The sequence below is a fragment of the Pseudonaja textilis genome, chromosome 5 (genome assembly GCF_049901715.1).
Source record: "Pseudonaja textilis isolate UNSWEBS1 chromosome 5, rPseTex1.2, whole genome shotgun sequence".
NCBI classification, from domain to species: Eukaryota; Metazoa; Chordata; class Lepidosauria; order Squamata; family Elapidae; genus Pseudonaja; species Pseudonaja textilis.
This window is the reverse complement of record NC_141994.1, coordinates 40,994,968-41,021,815: the sequence shown is the minus strand read 5'-3', so window position 1 is coordinate 41,021,815 and position 26,848 is coordinate 40,994,968. Positions and strand designations below refer to the sequence as shown.

Here is a 26,848-nt window from a genome sequence, read left to right as displayed (position 1 = left end):
TCATAACTGGAGGTCCAATTTAGCTATCCAGGTGATCGCCTCTGGCATTGCTTTGAACAGATCTTCTAGGAAACCAGAAAATGCAGGTCACAGGCAATCTCGCACAATATGTTTACATATCAGCATCACAATCGCAACAAGGGGAATCTTTCCACCCCCGCATATACAGGGCAGAGCACTTCTTCCAATATCATACCTAATTCTGTTCAATTTCATCCAGACAGAGCGAGAGGCAGGTCAAAACCATATGGTTTTGATTCAATATAATGAAACAGGATAGCAACAGTCATAATTTCAATTAAATAATAAAAAGGTTAAAAAAACCTCTTTATATCTGTAATATAAAAGCCAGAACTGATTTGATGTCCAAATTCAATTTGATATGTTATTTCCCATCACATGCATTCTAAAATAGCAATTGTACTTTACAGCAAGGATTCCCAACTCCTAGGCTGTGGCCCACTACTGACAGATGAGTGTGCAAAGCTTCATTTGCTCATGTGCGGGATTTAGGTTGCGTGTGCAAAACCATTTTCCCCCACTGCTAAAACCACTGAAACCACTGCCGCCGGTCCACAAAACCCAAAAAAGTTGGGGACCCCCGCTGTATAGGATGGCTCAGGAAAACTTTTACTTATCAAACTTTACACTCATTCTCCGCTTTGCAGTTTGAGTGATATAGAATTTCTTTAAGGCAGGGTAAGCAATAGAATGCTACTATAGATATGTTGGATTATCTCTAATCAGCACAGTCACATATTATGGGAACAGTTATTAAAAATAACTGCAGAGCCAAAAGCATCCTGCCTCTATTTTACAGTTATTAAGCATCTAGGAAACTTCCAAAGGAAGTATGGTAACTGAAGATGGTTCTGTGAAAGCAGAGCTAACAAACACAGCAAAGACCAAGGAATCAGTAAGTAGAATGGTTCCTTGAACCTCTCTGGGTAAGGAGAGGATGGGAGATTGTTCACATGCCCACATATCCTGGACAGGTGATCCCTGCAAGGAGTTCACAGGACAGTGATTTTCCACAGGTGCTGCGAGACACTAGCCATCTTACTTTCAGATTAATATAGTTGGAAGGGACCTTGTAGGTCATCTAGTCCAACACCCTGCCCAAGCAGGAGACGCAAACATGCAGACGATTAAAGGCCAGTAAGTTCATAAACCTCACTTTCTTATCACTTGCACAAAATGCTCATTAAATAGTTCTAACCTATTCCTTCAACAAGTTTGAAACACTGAGTAAATCTGGCTTCAATCTTAAAGGAAATAAACTTTTAATCATAACCTTAAGAATTTAAAGAATCCAGAATAAACAGCAAAAAACTAAATAAGATTCTTGTCTTAGAAATGTATAAACAGATTAAGGGTCCAAGTAAAATTGAAATATTGAAACTTATTATAAAAGATTTTACAATTATAGGTAGTTCTCAATTTATGACCAAAATTGAGCCCAAAATTTCTGTTGCTAGTTGCTTGTTGAATGAATTTTAAGCGAATTTTAAACATTTGCTAAATGAGCTTTGCCCTATTTTATGATCTTTCTTGCCATAGTTGTTAAGTAAATCATTGCAGTTGTTAAGTGAATCTGGACTCCCCATTGACTTTGCTTGACACTGCAACTATAATAAATATGTGTCAGTTGCCAAGAATCCAAATTCTGATCATGTGACCATGGGGATGCTACAATGGTTGTAAGTTTGAAAAATGGTTATACATCCCTTTTTTCAGTACCAATTGTTGTAAGTCAAGGACTACCTGTAATTATAAAGAACAGCTTCTGGTGGAAAATAGATTCTGTTCTGGTTTTTACAAAATACAACAAAGATAAGCAATTTCATGACATGGACACTAGAGGGGATGAAGGCTTTTAGAAAGAGGAGATAACTCAAAGCCTGTAAAATATTGCAGAACGCTGTAATAATGAAAATAATGGAGACTTTTAAAGAATAGAATAAGAAAATAGTAGCTGTAACATCAATAATGATGTCTGCTTCCAGTGATAAACCATGTCCAAAATATGTTAGGGAAAACTTAACAGATGTAGAACAATTTTTATCTGACAATATAAAGGTATCAAAGTGGGTTTACAATTCATAAGCCAAGAGAATGAATTGGAAAAAAGATTTTTCACTGGATCTACAAAAGAAACTGGCCGAGGTTTTAAAATTTAAAAGGAAACTGCAAATAACAAACTAAAAAAGCGACTTCAATAATTTTGCCCTATTGGATCTATAAAAAAGACTTGTTAAAGCCTTGAAGAACTCTGTGCAAAGGAACAAAGAAATGAAATCAAATCCTGTAACATTTGAATGAGCTAACATAGTCTCAACATTTGAGACTGTTGGAAGTGATACAGAGGAATATAAAGATGGTTTATTTTAATTTCCAGATTTGCAGGCTGGTGGTGGTGGAGGAAAGAGGGGATAGTTCCTCTCTTGCCCACTGCTTCCATGGCCCGGTTCCGAATGGCTCAAGGCACGATAGTGGGCCGTAGCCCGGGGCTGGGAATCTCTGGATTATTTGATTAATGTTGAAACAAGATATTTCTGCGAACCATTTATGGACTTTCTGCTGACACCAGGACTGAAAAAAATGTTTCATAGTTTTGTTTATAGATAAGAAATGTATATGGGATGAAGTAATAAAAGTTTGTAACCTTAGAGGGAGTGTAGAGTCACTAAATTTGTTTATACTTGTGATGGTCAGAAGTTATTCCTTAGTATATTCTTTATTTAATTATTTGCTTACTTCTTTATTGTAGTCTTACTTCTCTTTTTTCTTCCTATTCTTTTATTTTTTAAAATGTAGTTTGTATTAGATTTTACTATTATAATCAAAATTCTTAAAAAGAAAGGTATTAAGCATCTCCAAAATATTCCATTTATCTTTTTCTTTATGGAATTGAGTAGCCATTGTTACTCTGTAAAAGTATTTCAAACAGCACAATACACACCATTCTCATAATGTTAAATGAAGCAAAATGTTTCTATATAAAACCTACCCAGAGCAGCAATGATCAAGTTATGACTCCTTAGAGAACACTCTTTAGAGAGCACTTTGTGACATATGTAAATAAAGCACAGTAGATAGACTACTGAGAACAGACTGGATATGACATTACACGTTGTTCCAAAAGAAACAACTCTTACTTTTATAAGTCATAGAAACACAGCTGAATCAGAGCACTAAAGTACAACCTCCTGCTCAGTAGAAGAATCCAAATTAAAGCGTATAGGTAGTTGTCTGGCACCCTCTTAAACACATCCAATGAAGGGAAATCTACCATTTCTCTGCACATCTCTATTAAGCTCTTCTTGTTGTTAAGAATTTCTTAAACATTCAACCAGGCTGTCTGTCCCAAAGGTGCTTCTTCAGGAGGCAACTGGACATTCTTGTTTTTTCTTTGAAGACGTTTTGCTTCTCATCCAAGAAGCTTCTTCAGTCTGACTGGCTGGTGGGGAATGGAACCTTTCTATGCTCAAAACTGCTGGGGGCTGGGGGTGAGCTGAAAAATAAATGCAGTTAAGTGGGTTATACAGCCTATGAAAAAAAATGGATGGAAACAGAACTGATAAACAGAGAACTAAGCAATAATGCTGAAAGGTGTTGAGATAGTTTGCTTGGCTCCATCTTCTATGCTTTATCTGGGCATTGATTTCTAATTTTGGTTGTGAAAGTAGCACCATCATAAGCCAGGCACATGAATAAAAAGGGAGACTGGTTGAAAAGAGGTTATGCTCACAATAGTAGCCACTATTGGTGCTAACGGAATACAGTGGGAATGTCTCAAATGATTCTTCATAGGCCGTATGTTCCTTGAAACATTGCAGCTATAGCAACCGTTCACCACTTGCTTAGTTTCCAGGAAAGCCCTGTTCTGTTTCTGCTCCCAGCAATTGGTGACATCATAAACTTAATATTGACATCAATGTCATGACTAGTTTCTCAGGGTGAGTACCACTTAAAAATTAACTGGAATTAGGCATGCTAACTGAACATCCTTGCTTTCTAACCTCTTTTAAAGTGGTTTTCAGATTTTCCAGACCAGATCCCTGAAAATTTTAGCTGTTTTGGCTAGCACAGAATAAATAGAAGACAAAAGCAGGGGAAAATATAACATAAATGTTTGCATTTATTTAGAAGATCCCCTTTACTGCATGAAGTTGTTAGCCTAATTATGGTGATAATAATATGCCATCAAGTCAATGACAACTGTTAGAAATGACATATATTTTCTTTTGGAGGAACTGCTCTTAGCCAATGGTCTACCTAATTAGTTGATTAAATGTTTTCCAAGCCTTTGGGAAGGAGAGTACCCATCTTTACCTCAAAATGTAAGCAATTGTCACAGGGACTGTTTGCATGTAATGCATTTATCATTAATGCCATCCATATGGATATATTCATTATATTAAAGCTTCCATCCCAGATATTTTAATGAAAGGCTTTGAATTTTAATCCTCATCTTACTTCTTTTTCTTTTATTTAAAGCCTCTCAAATGTATGAATGGAATATTTGCAAAAGCACAGCAGATCAAAAAGGACTTCTCATTGAGACTCTTTCTAAATAAGGAGATACAGCTTTAAAACACCTGAGGTCATGGACTTTGATTTCCTGTCACAGCTGCTCATTCTAGTAATAAAAATAATTGCCATTTAGTGGAGCTATATAATATATATAATGTAGTTAATCTCCCAGGATTTTGGTATCATAAATGGCAATGTCCCTTTGGGAATCTTTAGCAGAATGCAGATAACTTGTCTTATATTTGCCCCTGACAAAGTTGTCTCTCATATTGGTGTATTAGGCCTGAGCAGAAGAAAACCTTGTGTCATGAGGACTTAAGCCCTCAGTCTAGCAGAGACACATTATATCTTTAAATAAGCACTTTGCTGGTGCAGTATTGTTATTTTTTGTTTATCATCTTTAATTAATAGGAAAGAAATAAGAAGCAAGAGGAAAAATCTGTCTTTACCTTGATTTCTCCCCTCTTAATAGACATATTAACAGGGCCAAGCAGGGGGAAATTTGACCCATTCAAAGGGTAGCTACCTAGGCATACAACACCAGCATTTCCAGACCACAGCTATGCTACAGTATGTTGGGTATGCTCCAAGTTGTGAAATGCTGTCCAAGAAGTCTGTTGCTGACATTGCATAAGCTACCATTCAAAAGAATTTAAATGAATCAATTTATTAATTGGGAACAAGGAATGCCAATATCTACTCTGAATCAATTTTCAATGAAGCATTGGAAAATATCAATGCTGGTCTTAAAGTAAACAGTATTCAGATCAACAATTTAAGATATGCTGTTGACACAGTTCTGCTTGCCAGTATGAAGTATGAAGACCTTCAGTTCCATATCAACAGAGTCACAGAAATATCTGAAAAATGCAGCTTGAAGCTTACCACCTCAAAAACCAAGTTCATGGTTGTCAGCAAACAACCCATTAATTTACCATTGACAACTTCGTAAGGAATACCACTAGAAAAAGTTGAAAGGATCACGTACCTTGGTTCTAATTTACATGAAAGCTAGAACATGACCACTGAAATAAAAATGAGGATAGAGAAAAATTGAACAGCATTCTTCACGATAAAAAAAGGTCTTCTGCAATCACGACATAAGCCTAAGATGGAAAATTAGCCTTGTCAGATGTTACAACTTTCTATCCTGTTCTACGGAATGGAGAGTTGGTCTCTGACAGAAAGTCACTTGAAGAGATTAGAAGCATTTGAAATGTGAATTTACAGGCAGCTGTTACATATAAGTTGGGTTGACAAAATCAGAAATGAGGAGGTGATAAGCTGCCTGGGAAGGCCAAGGGAAATCATCAAAATCATTAAAAAGTGAGTTAGACTATTTTGGACATGTGCTGTGACATCTGGAAAAATACGGTATACTTCACTTAATCCTCCAAGGAAAGATTGAATGCAAACAAGGTCCAGGCAGACGAACAGCATCATGGCTTCAAAATCTAAGGGACTGGTTTGACAAAACTCAACAGCACTTTTTTTGCGGATTTTGATAAAAATAGGATTGCCAACATGATCGCCAAAGTCCAATGATGGATATGACTCAAGAAGAAGAAGAAAGAGAATGCCAAGATGCTATTCTGCTAACTGGAAAAAGACACAGATTTAACAGGATAAACAACACCTAACTGCTGCTCCCACATCTTAATAAATGCATTTATTTTTTCAAATGATTCTCTCAGTCTTCATAACGTTAATGCTTAGTTAAAAGTGGCACTGCTAGGCTATGTACTTCTGCCAAAGATGACACCCAGCTGATAATGGCACAACTCTCATAGCTGACCATCACTGTTTACAATAATTGTCAGGTGCTTTTGGGCTAAACCATTCAGTTCCATTCTTTCTTACATTTAATTGATGCTATTTTATATACTGTCTTTTCTCCTGCTCAGAATGACTGGGGCATAATGAGCCCCATGAAATTTCCTGGAAGCCACACACACTGCTTGCTAATGATGCATGTTCAAAGAGACTGAAATAAGTATGATGTCGTAAAAACAAAGGGCAGTCACGGACTCATGAGTTAGCCAATGAATATAAACATTCTACCAGTCCGAGAAGAAGGATTTGGTGAAAGTGTCACCACTGCAAGGCAGGTATTACTTTCTGATCAAGGATTAAAAATCAGCAAGCAAAGAAACTTACACTAAATTCTAATTACAAGATGATAAGATAGTACGGTGATCTTTTCTGAGGCATATACAAAGAAAAGAGTTAAATATTTGCTTTTTAATAAGGTCCTACAACATCCCATTGTCTAATTTACATACAGCTTGCTAACTATATCTTTTTTGTGGAGTTAAATAAAACATAGTAATCTAACATTGAAAGAAAAGAAATAATATTCGATACATTCAAAAAGAATCCTATGATTTGACCCGCTGGTGAATCCAAAACTTTATTGCCAATTCTACAATTACTGAATGCAATCAGGTTGAAAATGCATAGTAAAACTGGTTTAGCAATAGTTGAAATAAATAACTGCATAAATAAACAAATAACCAAGCTCCTGTCAAATAAAATGTGAGGATATGAATCCTCTAGTGATAGCTAAGACTGAGAAGACAAGAATTCAAATTAACATTTTAGAAGGAGTCAATCCTACTCTCTAGGCCAGGGCTGTCCAACTTGCAGCCCATGGGCCAGATGCATCATGTCCTAGCACGTCCACGCCCAGTTTAGCAAACGAGAAAAAAGTCAAGATATGTCATATGACACCGCCATGACAATGTGCATTTGACACCCTGCTCTAGCCAAATACAGTTTACAGGGGTATATCAATAGCAACTAAAGAAACCACATACATTGGCTTGAACACTGTGGGAAATATATGAATATAAGTGAATAGTAAATATGATTTATGTCTTTTCAGGATCCAATTCCCAATATGACTTTGAGGTCAAATCTTAATTATGACTGTAAATTTTAAAAAGTTTTTAAAATTCTTATAAAGAATGTCACATTACAGTAGCTTTGACATTTTTCTTAAAATTTTTACCATTGTCTCTATAGTCTTTCACTTTAATCTCCCAATTAAAGTATTATGCAGTTACTGATTAAATACATTTTTTTAAAAAAAAATAGCACTTCAATCATTTAACTGCTTTTAAACATAGTAAAATATCTTTTTAAAAGCTCCAAAGGAAGTATCAGAATTTTTTTCTGAACACAAGTGTTTCAGTATTCTGCAGCTCTCTGAATTTCTTGGAGATAGTATTCTAAGAAAAAGGAGGAGGGAACGAAGATATTTTTTTTACAACAGAAATTAACATAGGGATTTTGTAAACTAAAACAGGGGAGATTTGAAAACCATGTTCTCTTACTGTTTCCTGTCTTCCTGGAAAAATCTTACTGTTAAATCAGCTTGGATTACATAAAAGGACTAAGTGACGGTTGTGGGGAAAAAAAACTTTTTAGTAAAGCCACAATCTTTTTCTTTTTAAACATGTTTTGCTTGGACATACGGATATATTTCCATCTTGCACCTATATTATTTTTCTGGATATCTAAAAGATCTGTATTTATATTCCTTCTAATATTTAATAAAGAAAGGATGCACTAATATTGAATTCAAAAGCATATGTTACTCCCACTTATTAAATAGTAAAACAAAAATAAAGCAAATAAAAAAAAATCTACAAACAAGAAAACCAAAAACCATATTGTTAATCTGCCAGACCAAATGCAAGACACAAATGGAGATAAATTAAGCAAGAGGAACCCAGAAAAACGAACAATTAATTCAGCTCAAAAATCCAGGCTTTAGTTTTGCTATTCATAAATACTTTTTGAAAACATTTTGTTTCCTTCTATCATGTTGTCATCTGCTACTATACACTACATAAATGATACACCAATTTAAAAAATCAACATACCAGTAAGGTGTTTAAGTCTGGATGCCTCAATGAGACAGATTCTGCAATAATAAGGTGATATTATATAGGACATTTGCAGCACATGCTCCTCCTTAATGGAAGTGTCCATATTTCCTCATGCTCACGTGGAGAGTGAAGAAGGCTAATCTTGTCCTTTGCACATACTGGGGTCTTGATTCAAATGGGATTAGGGAAGCACAATTGATTTTAATTTAAATTCCAGCTATAATAGGTACTTTTTGTATTATCTTTAATTAGATGCTTAGAAATAGTTTGTAAATAAGCCATGTCACATCACTTATGCTGTTAAACTAAAATTTACCATTTGGAGTAGTAGAGATTAGCACGAAGATCTCAAAACCACTATTCCATGTAATTCTGAAGTATATCCCACAGCCTCAAAAATCTCCACCTGGAATACAGAGTGATAGACAGATATTTGTTTGTCAATCACAGTCTTTTTTTGTGTGTGCACATTTTATGAATTTAAAGCAGAAACGGGACAAAAAGTCAGTTGGGGACAACTTCCATGAATCTTGAATTGTACAATAATATTTCTTGGAAAAAGAGCCACATCATTCTTAGTAGGGATATATGCAGCACCTATCCTAGAATTTCACCATTACTTAAAAACTCTGAAGTTGCTTTTATTAAAACAATTTTCTGCTTCTTAAAAGCTTTATACTATCTTTTTTATCACAAAGCACAGAAATCACAAGTATAGTTTTATAGAATATCTTCTGTAAGTTTCAGTTTGTGTTTATAATGCTGGTAACATTTCAAAAATATTAGTAATGATGGCTATAATTTACAATGGAACAAAAAAGCAGCCTTATTTAACAGGTATTTTCTTCATTGTGATTCTTCGGTACATACTTAAGTACTGTTATTTGTTGATACTGTAAATCAGATGTTACTTAAAATTAAGATTATTTCTGTATTTGCTTCTTTTTTGAAATCTCTCTCTATCTCTGCATGTTTATAGATTAATGGAGAAATATTATATTGTTTTTGAGGAATTGTGTTTACCTCTGCCGTAGAGAATTAATTGCCAAAGTAATTATTTTAAGAATTTGCCAAAAAAAAAGTTTGTTTAAACTCTAGATATTAAGAATTAGATTCAAGAGATATGTAATTTATCCATTTCTGAAAATGCAAACTTTTCTATCTAGTTAAAAAATGCATTATATTTCTCTTTGCTATAATTTCATGCTTTATAGCAAAAAAGGATATGGTTATATTCTTCTCCCCCTTTTTCTTTTCTGTTTTGTTTCTTATTATTGGTATCTTTTTTTTCTTGCATTTTTGCATACTCTTTTTTGAAAGTTATAGGAACATATTTTTAAAGGTTAGTGTTATTTCCTAATGATGGTACATAATTCACTGAATTCTGTTGATAAAACACTTACTTGCTTTCTCTAGCACTGTTTGTCTAGCAACAAGCAAAATATGAGATGTAGTTGTTAGAAAGAAAATGAGAAAAATGCACGTGACAAAAACAAATAGCACATCATAAATATGGGATTTGACTGTGCATGGGTTTGAGTTATTTATAAAAGTTTTGCCATTTTCCCTCTGTTTAAAGTATATTAAACTATGTCCAGGATCTCCATTTTCATGAATATAAAGACTGAGTGTATTTGAAAAAAAGCTTATAGCAACTAATTTTGCATGATTATTGAGGGCCCATGTGAAAAATGTAGAATTTGTGATAGCAGAAAAGCAATTATGATTTATAAATTATATGATTTCCCACTCTTCTAGTATCAATGCTTTTTTATCAGTGTGTGATTAAAAATTCAATAAATTTAAACAAAATTGTTATAATTTTTTTCTAATTGCCTTCCAGTATTTCTGAGAATAAAATCAGAATTCAATATTATTTTTTAGTTTTACACTTCTCCAAGGACAGCAGTACATATGATGTTTAATTTGCAATATCAAAAAACAGAATAAATTAAAACTGCTACAAAGTGATGGCACAAAACCATAATGATAAGCACATTTCCTCATCAGTAACAATGGATTGTGTTCCCTTTTTTTAAACAGCTGTTGAAAATAGAGGAAATATGAGGTATGTATGTATGTATTTATTTAGATCCTTATATTAGATCCTTTGTTACTTTTACGAATAACTCAAGGCACTGAACATATAGAATAGAATAGAACACAACAGAATAGAATTCTTTATTGGCCAAGTGTGATTGGAAACACAAGGAATTTGTCTTGGAGCAAGTGCTCTCAGTGTACATAAAAGAAAAGATACATTTGTTTATCCAACACATTTTCTTCCTCCTATTTTCCCCACAACAACAAACCTGTGAGGTGGGTTGGGCTGAGAGGCAGTGACTAGCCCAAAGTCACCCAACTGGTTTTCATGTCCAAGGCTGGACTTGAAGTCAATGTCTCCTGCTTTCTAGCCTGGTGCCATAATCACAAAACCAAATTGAGTCTTATGTGTATATAAACAAATAATTTATAAACACCAGATTTTTACACTCTCCAAATCACATCTCAGGTTTAATTTGCATTAATATTGGAATATAAGGATCTTGAGATTACTTATTTGAAATTAGTATTTAAAAATTGTTTATGCAAGTTATTTATATAATAGAAAAAATATAAAAACATATTTAATGAGGCTAAAAGAGGATAACTAATGAACAATAAAAGTAAAAGACATGAAGAAAACTTTTCAAATTTTACAGAAATTAATTTCTGCCATTCAATTTACTGTTTCATTTTACAAATAGGGTCACAATTAAAATATAAGCTGCTTGAAGACTGAATATCTCCGTTCTTAGTAAAGAAAACTCTTATTATTCAGAATAATCCTTAAAAGCATTAAAAGTATAACAGAATTTGGAAGATAAAGCAATACAGTTGCATGAATTTGCCTAGAATGGTTTTGATTATATTTTCTTAGAAACATTTAAGGAATGTAATTGATACTTTCATTATAGAGTCATATTCTATGTGTGTTTTAGATCTAGAAACTATAATCATAAATTAAGAGTATTTTTGTTTTGTGATCATGTCTCTCCTACCTACCTACTATTTATTAACTAGAATTTTGACTTCCCAGGAGCTACACATACTGAATGTCTTCAAAGTAATTAACATTGTATTATCCTGGATAGTTAAATAAGGCATGAAGATCAGAAACTAGGAGATAATGAATTTTGTCCTGCCTTAGGCAATTGACCTTGGGCAAGTCACTTTAACCTGAGAAAGGCCTACATGAGGACCAAAAACATTGTAGAAAGTGAAATCATGCCTGAGGATTCTTTTTTGCAGGATGCCAGGCTCCCATTCATGTTTTTAAAACTGAAATAATATTTCAAAAATAACTAGAACAGGGAGAATGTTAGGCAACAGGGAATGAGTTGGTGAAAGCAATGGATAACACACTAGGGGCACAGGCAATAAAGATAGCAAAAACTGGGGTAATAGAGACAGCCTATCAATTAAACTCATTTAAAAAAATGAAAATTGCAAACAAAGAAAACTGTCTTCCTCAAGGCCAAATCAGCAATACGGCAGAATTAATTACCATAAAAGCTACTTTAAAAAGCTTTCCCACTCTAAAGCCACTAAAAGATAAATGAAAAAATAAAAAAATAAAATAAAAGAGTCCTTACTGCTCCAATGTTGTTGTTTTTCTTTTGAAAGAGTATGTGTGTGTGGGGGGGGTGAATTTCTCCTTAGCATCTTCAAAGTTGGGACTGACAACAGTGTTAGTAGCAGAGAAAGCCTCAAGTTTCTCTCCTGAATTAGCCTCCTTTTTTTTAGGAGGTTCAAGCTGTACCACAAAGGCTTCCCTTTCTCTTGAGGAAGATTCTTCTGTAACATGAAATTTAGCTTAATTCAAATGAATGATCTTTAGTTAAAGGCAAGTTTTAGAATCATTAACAAGATCCAGAAAGGTCAGAGACTGACAACATAAAGGGGGGAAGGACTGAAATCCTCTATTTATCCAAGTGAAAATGAAAGCAATTGAAAAAATATTTTTTTTCTCACTGTTTCAGAGTTTTGAAAAACAAAACAAAACAAAACAAAATCAGTTTTCATCTAAACACAGCAGGTAAACTAGAAAAGAAAGGTTGTAGAGAACTTCTCCAGAACAAGTAGAAAACAATTACATAAAAAGCTAATATTGCAGTCAAGAGGCAATGAAGAAATATATGGTTTTCCCTTGTAAGGGTGTGACAGGTCAGGATGTGTCATACTCCTCTTCAGCTGCTAAGGACTGAGTCTGTGTAAAAGGTTTATTAGCCTAGCTCCGTCCACTCTGGGTAACTCCTCCCCAGTTCTACTCAGTCCTTGGCTGAAGAAGGGTGTAAACAATTGCCTCTCCTGCCTTTGGAGTTCCTTCCCAAAGACAGACTTGTAAGGAAAACTTTTCTTTTTTCCTTTTTTCTTTAAAAAAAACATCAGACAGAGCCTTCCCCTTTAAAAGTCAGTGGCTCCGCTTCCCAGCAAGTTATGGGGCCACCAAACAGCTGAGGCTGTTTCAAGGACCCGGAGGGCTGCAGAGCCTTCCGGGGTGAAACGGCCAGACTGCCGTTTTTCTTCGAGGATCAAGGTTCGGCCTCTCCCAGGAGCTGCAGGGCTGTTTGGGGCATCCCGCGGTGAAGAAAAAGAAGCTGGACAGCTTTTTGGAAGAGTGGGGGTGGCGACCACACTCTAATTGTGCTTCGGGGCTTATCGAGCAGCCGAAAGGTTAGCGCTGCCTCTCTGAGCTGCCTCTGCCATGAAGAGCAGCGAAGCTGCAGGGAGCCATCTCTCTGGGCTAGAAGATCAAGCCTCGTGGCCAGAAGAGGCCAGATTGAATCAAGCCTCATGGCCAGAAGCAGCCATTTTGAGTCAAGCCTCGTGGCCAGAAACGGACATTTTGAATAGCCTTGTGAGCCAGTGGCCATCTTGAGATCACCAGTGGCCATTTTGAAGAGGCCTGCTTCTTCCCACCACTCCTATGCCTTGCTGTCTCCATCAAGCCCAGTTCTTGCTGCTGCTGAGTGAAGACATCGAAGGGTAGGCGCCTTTTTATTTAAATTTCTGGTGTGGGATTGGTTTCCCTATCCCGAAGTAGAGCCTTCGGGCTTCCAGCCATGCCTGGTCTATATTTAATTGCCCTATTAGGCCCAGGAGGGTATGAGTCCCAGTAGGAAGTGTTAAAACTTCCTACTGAAGTTGCATAGGGCAGAAGAGAGTGATGGTTGGTGTGGGGATGGAGAAGATTTCCCCTGAAGTCCCTTTATAAATCCCTTTGTGTGTTCTCTTCCTTGCACAGGACTTTCAGTCCAGAATAGGCCTTGCTGTTCCAGGATGGCTGAAGCCCCAAGGGAAACCAGAGCTTCCAAAGCTGCCAAGCCTCAAAAGGTGGCTCCTGAAGCTTCTACCAAAGGAAAGCAGCCTGTGAAGAATGCCTCAAAAGCGGAGGAGAAGGATACTTCCAGGCGCCATCAGGCCATAGAGAAGCAGATAGTCAAGGTGCATCAAGCCTCTACTCACTTAATGACTGCAAGAGCTACTTCTCCAGCATCACTCACCAGTGAAGTGGATTTCTTCTAGGCCCAGCATCCAGATTTGGTCCCTTGATGTGTCCAGGAGAGGCGCTTCTCCTATTCTCTCTGAAGGAGGCAGTCAACTTGATGAACTTCAGGGAGAAGCTGTACCTTGGGAAGAGCATGGGTGTAGTAGGCAGGGGATGGAATCCTCCTTTCCTTCTACTGCTGCTGGGACCAGACCAGCTGAACCTTCTGAATCGGATGTCCCTGTCAACTTACAAATTCTGATCAACAAGGCCTTCAGGAAGGGCATCTCAGAAGGCTTGCAGAGAGCAACCCGACATTCTTCTGCAGCTTTTGATTTATCAGAGAGACAATCCTGGATTCGAGAAGCTCTCTTGTCAAAAAGAGGTTCCTTTCTCCAGGATACTGTTTCTGTGTTGGTTGAGGACTATGCTCCTGCTCTCTCAGTGGCTCCATCCTTGGTGGGGGAACCTGACAAGCTGGAATCTGACATGTCCCATCTCCTCAACTGTTCCTGAAGGTTATTGGGAAACAGCTGGAATCTCCTGCCTCAGGACCCAGTCCCCTGGCTTCCAATTGCAGGTTTTTCACCATGAGGCCTGAGCTCACAAAAACACTCCAAGTTCCCACAGTGGATGCTCCTATGGCATCTTTGGCTTCCTCATCTTCTGCCCCATCTGATCCGGAGGAGATCCTCAAGTCAGAGGAAAAGCGTGTGGAACAATTGCTCCAGAGATCCCACCTGGCGGCTGCCTGGGTGGTCAAGGCATCTTCTGTAGCGTCATTCTTCACCAGGACATCGGTCAAGTGGCTGAAGCAGTTGAGAGATAGAATTCCTACATCAGATGTCCGAGCCCACCAGGACATCAATAATATGGCGGCCACGGAATTCACAGCTGATGCCACTCTGCATGGGACCATGTTTGCCAGGAAAGCCATTGCTTCCTCAGTGGCAGCCAGGCGCATGTATTGGCTGTGCAACTGGCAGGCAAATGGAAGGAGGAAGTGGAATTCAGCGTCTTCCCCCGTCCAAGGGGATAAGCTCTTTGGCGAAGTCATCGAGTCCTTTTTGAAGAAAAAACAGGATAAGCAGAAGATCCTTCCTTTGCTTCTCAAGAGGGCGGAGTATCGGATGGCTCCTTACTTCAAATGTCCTCAGTTTCGAGGGGAAACCAGTTCCAGCTTCCACTGGCCATCCGACCCCTTACCAATGCCAAGAACCTCCTCCAGATCATTCGGGCAAGGGCAGGCAGCAGTTTACAGCAAAACAGCCCTTTCGAGGAGGAGAAGTCGCCCGTACCGCCGCCAGCGCTAGTGCACAGTCTATTCCCATTGGTGGCTGATTATCTTGGTTTGCGGACCAATGGGAGGGAATTACTTCTGATGCCTGGGTTTTGTCCACAGTTAGATCGGGTCTTTCTCTGGAATTCTACCACACTCCTCCAAGGTACTTTATCTCTTGCCTAGTATCTAGGGTCACAGGGAGAAAGGACCACAGAATTGGCCATCCAGCATTTGTTGGACTTCAGGGCCATTCAGGAGGTCCCCCTTCACCAACAGGGAATCCAGGATTTTCGTTATCCCCAAGGCCTCGGGGGTGTGTGTGATGGAGGACAATTCTTGACCTAAAAAGGCTCAATAAATATGTTGTATACAAGTGTTTTAAGATGCACTCTCTTTCTTCTATTCTAGAGAGTGTTCGGCAGGGGGATTTCCTCACATCCATAGACTTGACGGAAGGTTATTTACATGTTCCCATCTGTTCCACAAAGGCAGTTTTTAAGATTTTGTTACCAGGGGCGGCATTATCAATACAGGGTTCTTCCCTTTGGGTTATCTTCTGCCCCTAGAGTGTTCACCAAAGTTCTGGCTCTCCTCATAGGGCACCTTTGTTCCTTTCCGGTGCGTCTGCTGTGTTATTTAGATGATATTTTAATCATGTCTGCTTCCTTTCAAAGGGCTCAGTGGGATCTGCAGGTCACGATGTCAGTTTTGCGGGACCTGGTGTTTTCCATTAATAGGAAAAAGAGCCATTTCACTCCTTCTACCCATCTTCTTCATTTGGGGGCCATTATTGACACTACAGTGTCACAGGTTTTCCTTTCATAGGAATAGCTGGACAGCCTGCAGGGGATGATTAGGGGCATTCGGAGTAAGCATTCTACCCCTTTAGCCCATTTATCTCAACTTTTGGGTAAAATGGTTTCCTGTATTGGCATTGTCCCTGGGCCAGGCTTCATGCTAGGTCTCTGCAGTGGTTCTTGTTACCTCATCAGAGGTCTGGGTCAAGCCATTCCTTTCGGAAGGTAAAGTTGATTAAGCACGTTTTACTTTACTTTCACTGGTAGCTATTTAGAGCTATGTCCAAGGGCCATTCCTTTAAGGTGGAGACTTGCCTTGTCCTCACGACGGATGCTTCCTTATCTGGTTGGGGGGCTCACCTGGATTCCCTCTGGGCCCAGGGCTTATGGTCTGTGGAGGAACAGGCTCATAGCATCAATTGGTTAGAGCTCAGAGCGGTCTGTTTGGCCCTGAGACAGTTTAGGAATCAGGTCTCCGGGTCGCATGTCCTGGTTATAATGGACAATGTTGCCACTAAAGCCCATATTAACAGACAGGGGGGTACCAGGACCTTATGACAGAAGCAGAAGCCCTGGGTAGATGGGCTGAGCACCATCTTCTATCTGAGCTGATCACATCTCGAGCTTGGATAATGTTCAGGCGGACTGGCTGAGCGGGACCTCAGTTGATCATTCTGAATGGAGTTTACATCCCTCTCTCTTTTGTCAAATTATGCACATATTTGGTCTGCCAGAGGTGGATTTGTTTGCCACCCCCCTTAATGCCCAATTGCCTAGCTTTTTCTCTAGATATTTTGCCCAAGGGGCAAAGGGACCAATGCCTTGCATTGTAGCTGGCCTCCCGGCTTGTTGTATGCCTTTCCTCCATTGCCTCTGCTCTCAGCCGTGATTCGCAAAATCTTATTGGAGAAAGCCAAGGTGATATTAGTGGCTCCCTATTGGCCTCGTAGGTCGTAGTTAGCTGATTTGATGGGTCTCGGCAGATTCCTGATAAGATGTCTCTCTTCTTCAGGGGTCCCTGATTCACCCAGAGGCTACATCTGGCAGTTTGGCGATTGAGTGGGGTGTCTTAAAAAGCTCCCACCTCTCCAACAAGGTGATCAAAACTATTCAGGCCTCCAGGAGACCCCCAACCATCCGTATTTATGAGGCTACATGGCAATCCTTTTCTACTTGGTGTAAAGGCTAACTTTTCACCTCTGCAAGCTTCAGTGGCTACTGTTTTGGAGTTCCTTCAGGCCAGCCTGGATAAGGGTCTTGCCCCCAACATGCTTCACAGGCAGGTGACGGCTATCTCTTCAGTGCTGACTTGTGGGAAATTAGAATCTTTGTCTCAACACCCTACTGTTCGTAGGTTCCTCAGAGGTGTGACCAACCTTTGTCCTCCTATGGTACATAGGTACCCTACTTGGGATTTACCTAAGGTCCTGAAGTCCCTTACCAGACCTCTGTTTGAACCTCTCAGACAGTCCAGCCTGCACCTTCTTACACTGAAAGTGGCATTCTTGGTGGTAGTTACTTCGGCGAGGAGGGTTTCTGAGTTGGTTGACCTCTCAGTTCGTCCTGATCTTTGTCTTTTCCATCCCCACTGGGAGGTTTTACGTTTGGACCCGGCCTTTATTCCTAAGGTAACACCTCCTTCCACAGAGCTCAGGAATTGGTTCTCCTGGATTTTTGTGTCCATCTGGTCCATGAGTTGGAGAAGGCTTGGCACACTTTGGATGTGTGCAGAGCCTTAAAGTTTTATATCAAAAGGACAGCTGAATTCTGCAGGACGGAATCTCTTTTTTGTTCCTTCCAGCCTTCGACATTGGGAGGAAAGGTGACTCCATCCACAGTAAGTAGATGGATCAAGGCATGCATAGCTCAAGCCTATTCCAGTCGGTCCCTTCCGATACCTAGGGGCATCACGGCGCACTCCACTCGCAGTGCTGTGACTACGTGGACGTCCCATTTGCCTTTCATCTGCGACTACAGGCTGGACTCCTTTGCTTCAGCGGATGTGGTGTTTGGAAGATGGGTTCTGCAACAGGTCGTTTCAGACTGTGAAGGCCAGGACCGATCTTAACCCTCCCGAGGACAACCCTGCTTTGGTACGTCCCATCCTGACCTGTCACAGCCTTACAAGGGAAAATGAGCATTGTTTACCTGAATGCCAGTTTTCCTTGTTAGGCAAGACAAGTCAGCCCCATCCTTTGGAGAATGGTCTGGCCAAATGGCCTATGGGGGGGCGTTTCTGATTACGTTCTTGTTCTTTTTCCCCTTTTCTTAGAGGCAATTCAGTCTGTCACAAAGTCTTCGCAGAACTGGGGAGGAGTTACCGCAAGTGGGCTGAGCTAGGCTAATAAGCCTTTTACATAGACTCAGTCCTTAGCAGCTGAAGAGGAGTAACACCTATCCTGATGTGTCTTGCCTAACAAGGAAAACTGGCGTTCAGGTAAACAACGCCCATGTTTGCCCCAGTCATCACTGAGGAAAAGATTTCAAACTATAAAAGAAATATTACTTTAGTATTATAGGTTTTAACAAAAGATTGACATTTCTGGGCAGGAAATCTATTTCTTTATTTTATCAAAAAAATTAACACCAAGGATATCTCTGGAATACATGCAATTGTAGTATAAAAACAATGCCCAAACTGCTGAATCTTACCTAAGTTTTATTTAGACTGTTAAAGAAAGTAGTTGGCATCATACTACAACTTTTATAATGCTGAGTATTCAACCATTTTCTGTAGTAATCCAGTGTGAGAGAACAAAAACAAAGAACTGGCAGCAAATAAGTATAAATCTCTTCCAATTTTCACCAAAAGGACAGCAGATGACTGTATGTCAAATTACATTTTGGCAAAAAATATATTGTTGTGTCTCCAACTGCTTGTGTAAAAACACTAGCAACAAGTGAAAGACAGAAAACCAATTGCAAAGAAAACTAGCATTTTATGGAAACATAGAAATCAAATAAATACAGTATGGAGGAATTAAAAACGTGTTCTTAACATTTTGAGAATGATTTTTATAGTTCTTGGCATAGGTAAAAAACCCTCCTATCTGATCAGACATCACTTGAATTCCAGATTAGAACTCCAGGAACTAAGCTAGTATACCCAGCACATCCCACAGTTGTAGAAACATTTCTACGTCATCCCTGATCCATGGAGGCCACTCAATTCAGAGTTCAAGGTTGGTGACAGCATGTTTGTGTGTGAAGGTTTGAACTTGTTATCAGGAAATACACCCTCTTCCTCAAACATACTCTACTATAAACACACACCCCCTCTCCTCCTCCTTTATATTGGCAGGTTATTATCAGTTCTTATTTTTTTGGCTTAATAATAGGCAGAGTCTTATGTTGCTGGGTTTTTAAAAATGTGATATTTTATATATTTAAATGAAATGTTTAACATATGAAAGGAAATAAGAACAGTCTTTGTTCTCAAAATGAGCTAATAATTTTCAGGTGATCAAACTATAAAAATATTAACTGTTACCATCTACTCTAGTCATTTAAGAAACTACAATAACTAAAATAGGTGATTTTGAAAAGGTTTTTTTAGATATATTTCTGAGGCTGCAATGCAATGCATTGACTTTAAATTCATCCAAAGGTTATGCAAATTAAGAAAATGGCAGGAATGTAGGACTTTGCTTCAGAATCTGCGTTCAAAAGTATAAAGAAATCTTTCAACAGAAACTCTGATTTAGCCTTCTTTCACTGTGCTAGATGGCATTTGGCAATCTATATTTTCAGCATTCCTGTCCAGGAAACTATCTCCTAATCCTAATGTACCACAAATAGGCACTGAAAAACAACTCCATCAACCCAAGATGATTAAAGGTGACAGCTGAGAGGAACAGAGTTATACTTAAAAAGAGGGCTTTAGTATGTGGTCATTATAACTTGCATTTATAGTAAAGCAAAATAATAATAATGCACAGCTCTGGTTCAAAGAGAAATAGGAGCTTCAATGTATGAGATGTGCAATTAGCACACACACACAGACACACAGAGGCTCAAAGAGACTAGCCTTTCACCCAGCACCTGTGCAATCCTTCTGGCATTCAAAAGGTCAAAATATAAAATGTGAAGCCATTTCTATAATCAGAAACTACAGGGAAAACAGTAGTCTCATTCTTTTCCCAGCCTTCCAGCTGAAAGGGTGTAGACTGCCAGCCTGGCATGGGGTTTGGCACTAGGCCATATTCACAACAATTAGATATTAACTTTATTATCTGGTGCATTATGAATCATATGCTCATTCAAATATGGCACAGCTCATGCTTTTGCCACCTAACTCTGAAGAGCAATATCCCAAATCCCCTGACACTAGCCATGCAGCTGTGATTGACAAGAGCAATACTGTAGTGACAAATCTGGAAGATACAAAGTTGCCCACTTCTGATTTAGGATTATCTGCCAAAAGATAAACTGTAAAAATCTGACTGAATACCCTTCACACAAAAATAGCTGCATGAATAAGCTAATCCAAAAATCACAAAACAGGGAAGAATGGGGTAAAACTGCTTTCCTACTCCTATTTTCCAACATGCAATTGATTGTGTATCAGTGTGTGTGTGTAATATGGTTAGTATTTAGGAGCAGAACAAAAGGAGGAAGGGAAGAAGGAGAGAAATAGAAAGAAAACATCCCACAGGAACCTTAACTTCACTCCATAGCACAGCTATCATTTTACAGAAACATACAGTGTGTTATTTTAACTTGCTATTCCTAGAAAGAATTAAACATTTCTGCCAACACCCACAACTTTTCTTAAAAACTGTAAACATTATGCAGAGCCTTTCAGACTATTCTGCCTTTGCCAGTATTCCTCCAAATAAATCCTCAGTTAGGAAGTCATCTTACCACCTGATTGGCTAAAAACTAGGCATGAAACTACTTTTTATAGTGACATGGTAAACATATCCACTAGATGGATCAAACACAGGTGAAATTGCTTAGAAATCTTCTTTTGTTGATAACTGGAGTCTTTCTGAATCTGAAACCTACTTGTTAACCTGAAATCCAGATATTTATGAGCATCACATGTTTTTTCTGCTGCTTTTCTTGTTTAACCAAGTATGCAATGCAGGGAACTACCCAATCTTCTATTTGAAATACTGATGTTTTAATTTACCTAGTTTGGATAATTTAAAGGAATTAAAGTGATTTTGGGGTCATAGGATATAGAAATATGTAACTACTCTTTATGTGTTTTAACAGTTATAATCCAAAAATAGAACAAAAGACAGCTTTAAAATATCTCTTGTGGGATTAAAAAGCTCTTATCTGTTGTGCATGTTCCAATTATTTGCTTACTGGTCCAGGTAGTTGGTGATTTATGACTGTTTGTTTAGTGATGATCTGGAATTATGACAGCCTCAGAAATTGTATCCATTTAAAGATAGGAAGGCTCTGTTCATTCTTATTCATACTCTTGAGACCTCCCATTTGGACTACTGCAATGCATTCTACATGTGGTTGAGGGCCATTCAGGAGCTTCAGCTGGTATAGATTGCAACTGCACAGGTTGTAAATGGTGTTGTCTATTTGATACATGTAACACCATAGTTGAACAAAGAATGAAGGTTACGGTTTTGATAACAGTCTATCATCAATGCTTAAGAAGAACTGATGAAAATGGGAAATGTGGAAACTTTCCTTTAAGTTTTTGAACAGCTCTAGGTCCCCCATGCCCATGCTTTCATTTTTCTCACTACATTGCAAACAAATTTGGTATCTTTTCAGATGCTTCAGCAGTGACTTATCTGAAAATTATTGATACATAAGTAATATACCTTGTAAGCTTGATTCTCAGTAACATAAAATGGGTGCATCCATCTGAAAACACTATTCCAAATTGGATTTGCAATGCTCAACAGAGAATATAGCTAATATGGAGCAATATGTAAATCCAATATAACATTGTAAAGATTTACACTGATCACTAAGTTGTACTGGTGTATATCTGCAACCAGCCAGAAGACTGTATGTATATGTAAGCAATAGGGTTGAATGCATCAGGAAGTGAATCTAACTACAATAGCGGCATTATGTTTCTGCTGAGCAGAATTCTACAAACCACACTTCAAGGTCAGAACATGCAGAACAATGAGCATAAATATAGACAGCATGGCTTATAAAGCCAGAATTCCCCCTACACTGTAAAAACTTAATTACCAAGGACATAAAACTTTTTAAATGTATGGAATCTGAATCTATACAAAAATCTGCCCTCAAGAGTCTCTCATCCTTAATATCTCACCACACTCTTTTATATGTTACTTAAAATGGTCAACTCTGTTATGATCTATTGAGCACCTCATAGTATTTCTTGATACTCTCTCCTAAATCATGAAGATATCCCTGCTTTTTTACCCTGCAGTTCTGTACCATACCTTGCACCTGCAATAACTTCTCTCAAACATAGAGAATCATTATCTACAGTAGAGCTCCTTAAACTTTTTGTGCTTTGAGACTCTGCTGAAACCTACAGACCCATTCTCAGAAAAACCTAACTAAAACAAAATACATCAACTATAGTTATTAGAAACCAATCATGGAAACAATGCTCAAATATAATCACCAAAATAAAAATATGTGAGGTTTTTTATTTAAGCCATGAAATCAATAATAAGATGAGCTAAATTAGTTTAAGCTTAATATTCATATTAAGCTTAAAATATTCTTTTCCCCATACAAGATTACAGATCCCTTGAAATCTCTATAGATTCCAAGTTAAAAACTTCTGTCCTACAATAAGAAGCCTCAAACCCTGGACTGCAGACCAGTAGTGGTCCACAGCCTATTAGGAACCAGGCCACACAAGTCAGCGAAGCTTCAGTTGCACGTGTGTGGAATCTAGATAGCACATGAAATCACCCTCCCCCCACCCAGTCTGTAGAAAAATTAATTTCCTGGAAACTGGTCCCTGGTACAAAAAAGGTTGGGACTGTCCTACAGCATCCATAGGACATCGATCAAGAGAAGAAGAAGGAAGGAATTCATAAATGTAGTCCCTGTATTAATTAATTAAATTAGTTTAATTTCCATTGAAGTAATTAATGGAAAATACATTTGAGAATGCATATGCAGAATCTGCATCACTAAAAAAAAAATCAAGGAATGCTGTTATTTCCTAACCATGTACAAAAATCATCAAGGTTGATGGCCAACAGTGATGCCAAACCACACAAGAGTGAACAAAATGTTGTTAGTATATCTAATCAGCACTATATTAAAATTTTATAGGCTGCAAATTTTCCTTGACAATATGACTATATTGGAGAAAATGTGGGAAACTAGTGTTAAATTAACATTATTTAATATAAATGATATACCAATGGTAAATAACACTGGCTAAACAGTCAAAAATGTATAAAGGGGTATCAAATTAGTGTAGGAAATTTCTTTACCATGCATTGTAAAGAAATTTTGGGTGCAAATTCCATCATAATAAAAAAGGTACTGCAAATTAATATTATAATCAAACCAGAATTATTATTGGATTTTATAAGTGCTGAACTAAAAAGAAATATGGGAAACTATATGATAACAGCAGCAATACAAACAGAGATGAAGAATAATAAAATAATCATAGAAGAAGATTGAATTATAAACTTGACTTAATTTTATAATCGCAAAAATGGCAAAAGTAATTAATTTGGTCAGGGGGAAAAATACTATTTTAAAAGACTAGAAGCCTTACATGGACTTTTTTCTGAAAGAAGAAACAATGGAACTAAAAGAAGAAAAGATAGAACTGATGACTGAGGAATTTGGAGATTAAAAGGATTAAACAGAACAGGGAAAGAGTAAGATGGGAATCACTGAATAGAAAAAACAGCGGAAGTCAAAATTCTGTGCTTTCTTTTTTCTTTTCATGTTTATACTTTTATTGTGTTATAAAATTCTAATTAAAATATTGTTTTAAAAAGCACTGTATTAATAATTTTACTTGTACATCACTATAATGGCAGAAGAAATATCACCACTAACATTTTATGGAAGATATCATTACAACTGTAGGCCTGATGGATCGAATCTCAAAGTATCTGATTGTTGTTGCCCACTGCATCCTGGTCTATGTGGTTGTCAAACACAGGTATGCTCAGCTCAGTTATGGTGTTTTGACTACCCCTTTGGATAAAGACATCATTATTATTAATTCAAAGCCTCTGATTCCTGTCTCTACTGATCCAGAATCTCCTAATATCTCCTGCTATACTTTTCACTCAGAAGACTGGAGTGAACTTAGCACCACTTGAGGGGTTTACTATCAAGGACCTGTACATCAACCAAGACAGATACCAACTCTCACCAACTCATTTTAAACCACCACAACTCTACTAGAAAAGATGTAAATAGCAGTCCACTCAACAGCAACATGAAAAATAAAGTAGATTCATGGCTCCTGAAATTCATCACTCAAACTATGTGCACTCAAGATGAAAATATTTGAAAAGCAGAACTTAAATAAATGACCATAAAACTCTTTTCAGGTCTATTACTGAAAGATGCATAGTTAATATGGATTAAACTAGTACATATTAGAAATATTCAAATTATTTGCATCCAAATCAGGAAAGAAACTTCATATTTGGTGTGGCTATGATCACTGTACCTGTCACAAGATCCTTAAATAAATTATGCACTTTTAAAAAAAACTATCTGTGAGTTCATATGGCATCTGTATGGTCCAAAAAAGTGCATATTTGAATTAAAGTTGCAATGTTACCATCATCTCTCTAACTCAACACACATATATTCCTAGGATCATGAAACTACCACGAGTGTACAAATGACGTGGTTTCTTTAAATAGTTATTGACAGGTACAGCTAACATGGTAATGTTGGATCTTAAGAACATTTTACCAGGAACAAGCTTCATTGCAGACCTGGAACATGTTTTTGGAGTAAGACCCCAGATATTAAATCAGCATTGTTGCTACTTGTGAAGTTTGTTTTAAAAATTAACCTGATATTAATTCTAATGCAATTGTTTTGATAATAAGCACTACATTCTACATTTTTAATAGTAAGAACTATATTCTCAAACTAATTATTTAAACAAATCTTACCTACAGAAGTCATTAGCATAACTTCATTGCGCTTTGATTCAAGTTTTTCTCTCACCCATGGAAACTCTTGTAAGGATTCTAGAAATGCTTCAAATGCCTTGGGGCCTCTTGTTGGGAGGATGTCAAGAAGTACCAAAGTTTTCCGTTGGTTAGTAACTTGGGCCTTTATTTCTTGCACATGATTGTCTGTTAGAATTTCTTCTTGATAAAGATATTGAATGATAAGACCCTCAACCAGCAGCTCTGCACACAGCTCCAGGCGCAAGGAGCGCAGAACCTGCTTGTCTCTGGCATCCATCCTGAGAAAGAAAAAAATATGTGAGTGGCCAACTTTGAAAACATCACTTTGGAACCCTATCAATGTGCATTTGTAAAATATGGCTAATTATTTTTATAAAGGTGATTATGATAAGATTTTTTATAATAGAACAGTTTCATGTTCCTATAGAAAAGATGCCACCAAAATGTGACATTTGTAGCCATATCTTTGGAGACTACAACTTCTACCATTAATGGTGTGTCACCTAGCTTGGATGTTTTTTGAACTGCAGGTTGTGTCCAGGGCATATTTTAAAAGACCCAGAAGACTCTTATTTAATATTTCATGACCATTGATATCTGTTGTAAAGACTAGGACAAATCTAAAATATAGACATCATTGATTATGGTTTATCATTTTAAGCTGGCATGATTTATTCAATTTACGTTAAATTTTAAACATATGTACAACATATACTCTTTCCTGAACCAAAGGAAAGTGACTAGGTTTACAAATTATAAAAAACATGTGGTTTGGTTCTATAATGCTGTACAAGCCTAGTTAATTGTAGTGTACTCAGCAAATAAGTTAAGCTAAATAGAGAAGAAGTTAAGTTAAATAGAGTTTGGCTGTCTGAGGAATTCTGGGAGTGGAAATGTACACATCTTAAAGTTGCTGAGGTTAAGAAACACTGAACTACAGGAATGATGGGAAGCAGTCATATCAGGTTGTTTCCTGATAGATGGCTCATTGGTCTGACCATGCCCATAGAATTATTTGTGGGAGGACCCTTAATATACACAGATTCCAAATGTGCCCATTTGCTCCAAAAGCTTGGGCAGCTTAAGACAGTGCGCAAACCCAATTATTATCTAATGCTCTTCTCTCTTAACCTGTATTGCAACAGGTTCAATATTTCTGAACACAATTTTATCTGAAAAACAGCTAGAAATTCAGCTGATTTAAAATACAACACTATTTTGACTGAAACTAGCTGAACAAGTTTCATCTTCTATTTTGTATGTAGCTTTGTTTTTAAATCCACAGACCAGATGGGTCCAACCTTTTGGCTCGCCTAAGTTGTAGTGAATGAAGAGAAATTGTCTTGGACAGCACATAAAATATATAATATAGCTAATGTATATAAATAGAAAACATCCTTTCTAAATACATTTTTTACAAAATCTTATTAATTACTAGCCATCCAAGGCCATGGATTAGACATGCTTGCTCTAGTTTAAATGTTTGGAATTGGGGAATTTGAAAAGACAATATATCCACATGTGCCTCAGTCTACCTAGATCTTTAGCAGATTCTGTTCAAAGTCCTTCACTGGCAGAAACCTCAATATGTCAACCACTATATTATTGTAGCAACAATCTTTAAAACTGTCTAACTGCGTCTGGAATACCTTATATATCCTAGTGTCTTCTAAGAAAGGTTGATATCTTTTTGGCTGTGACCCCTGATTTTC

The 26,848-nt window shown here is 37.5% G+C and overlaps 2 protein-coding genes across 8 annotated transcripts in view; one reads left to right on the top strand and one right to left on the bottom strand.

The window, feature by feature from the left end:
* CRADD (CARD and death domain containing adaptor protein) overlaps positions 1–26,848 on the bottom strand; it is a 29,135-nt gene that overhangs the window by 1,266 nt on the left and 1,021 nt on the right. The window contains exons 2-4 of one of the 6 annotated variants that reach the window (XR_015743843.1): positions 25,116–25,414; positions 8,746–8,835; positions 3,298–3,514 (exon numbers count right to left, since the gene is read on the bottom strand). Coding sequence is in view for 4 of the 6 variants with exons in the window: in XM_087934595.1 (XP_087790721.1) it covers positions 8,764–8,835; positions 25,120–25,413 (366 nt within the window). In the remaining 2 variants the exon portion in view is untranslated. Of the gene's footprint in view, positions 1–3,297; positions 3,515–8,745; positions 8,836–25,115; positions 25,415–26,848 lie in introns of those variants that run through there. The other 5 variants (XM_087934597.1, XR_015743842.1, XM_087934595.1 and 2 more) reach the window with 5 other exon arrangements.
* On the top strand, positions 10,336–24,022 carry LOC148125609 (uncharacterized). 2 transcript variants are annotated; one of them, XM_087934594.1, is made up of 4 exons: positions 13,172–13,457; positions 13,717–18,131; positions 18,311–18,475; positions 19,115–24,022. In XM_087934594.1, the coding sequence occupies exon 2, from the start codon at positions 14,550–14,552 to the stop codon at positions 15,270–15,272; it is 723 nt and encodes a 240-aa protein (XP_087790720.1). In that variant the 5' UTR covers positions 13,172–13,457; positions 13,717–14,549; the 3' UTR covers positions 15,273–18,131; positions 18,311–18,475; positions 19,115–24,022. The 2 variants fall into 2 exon arrangements, 1 of the variants encoding a protein (XP_087790720.1); XR_015743841.1 differs by lacking the exons at positions 13,172–13,457; positions 19,115–24,022 and adding an exon at positions 10,336–10,497 and having other exon boundaries at positions 18,016–18,131; positions 18,311–18,684.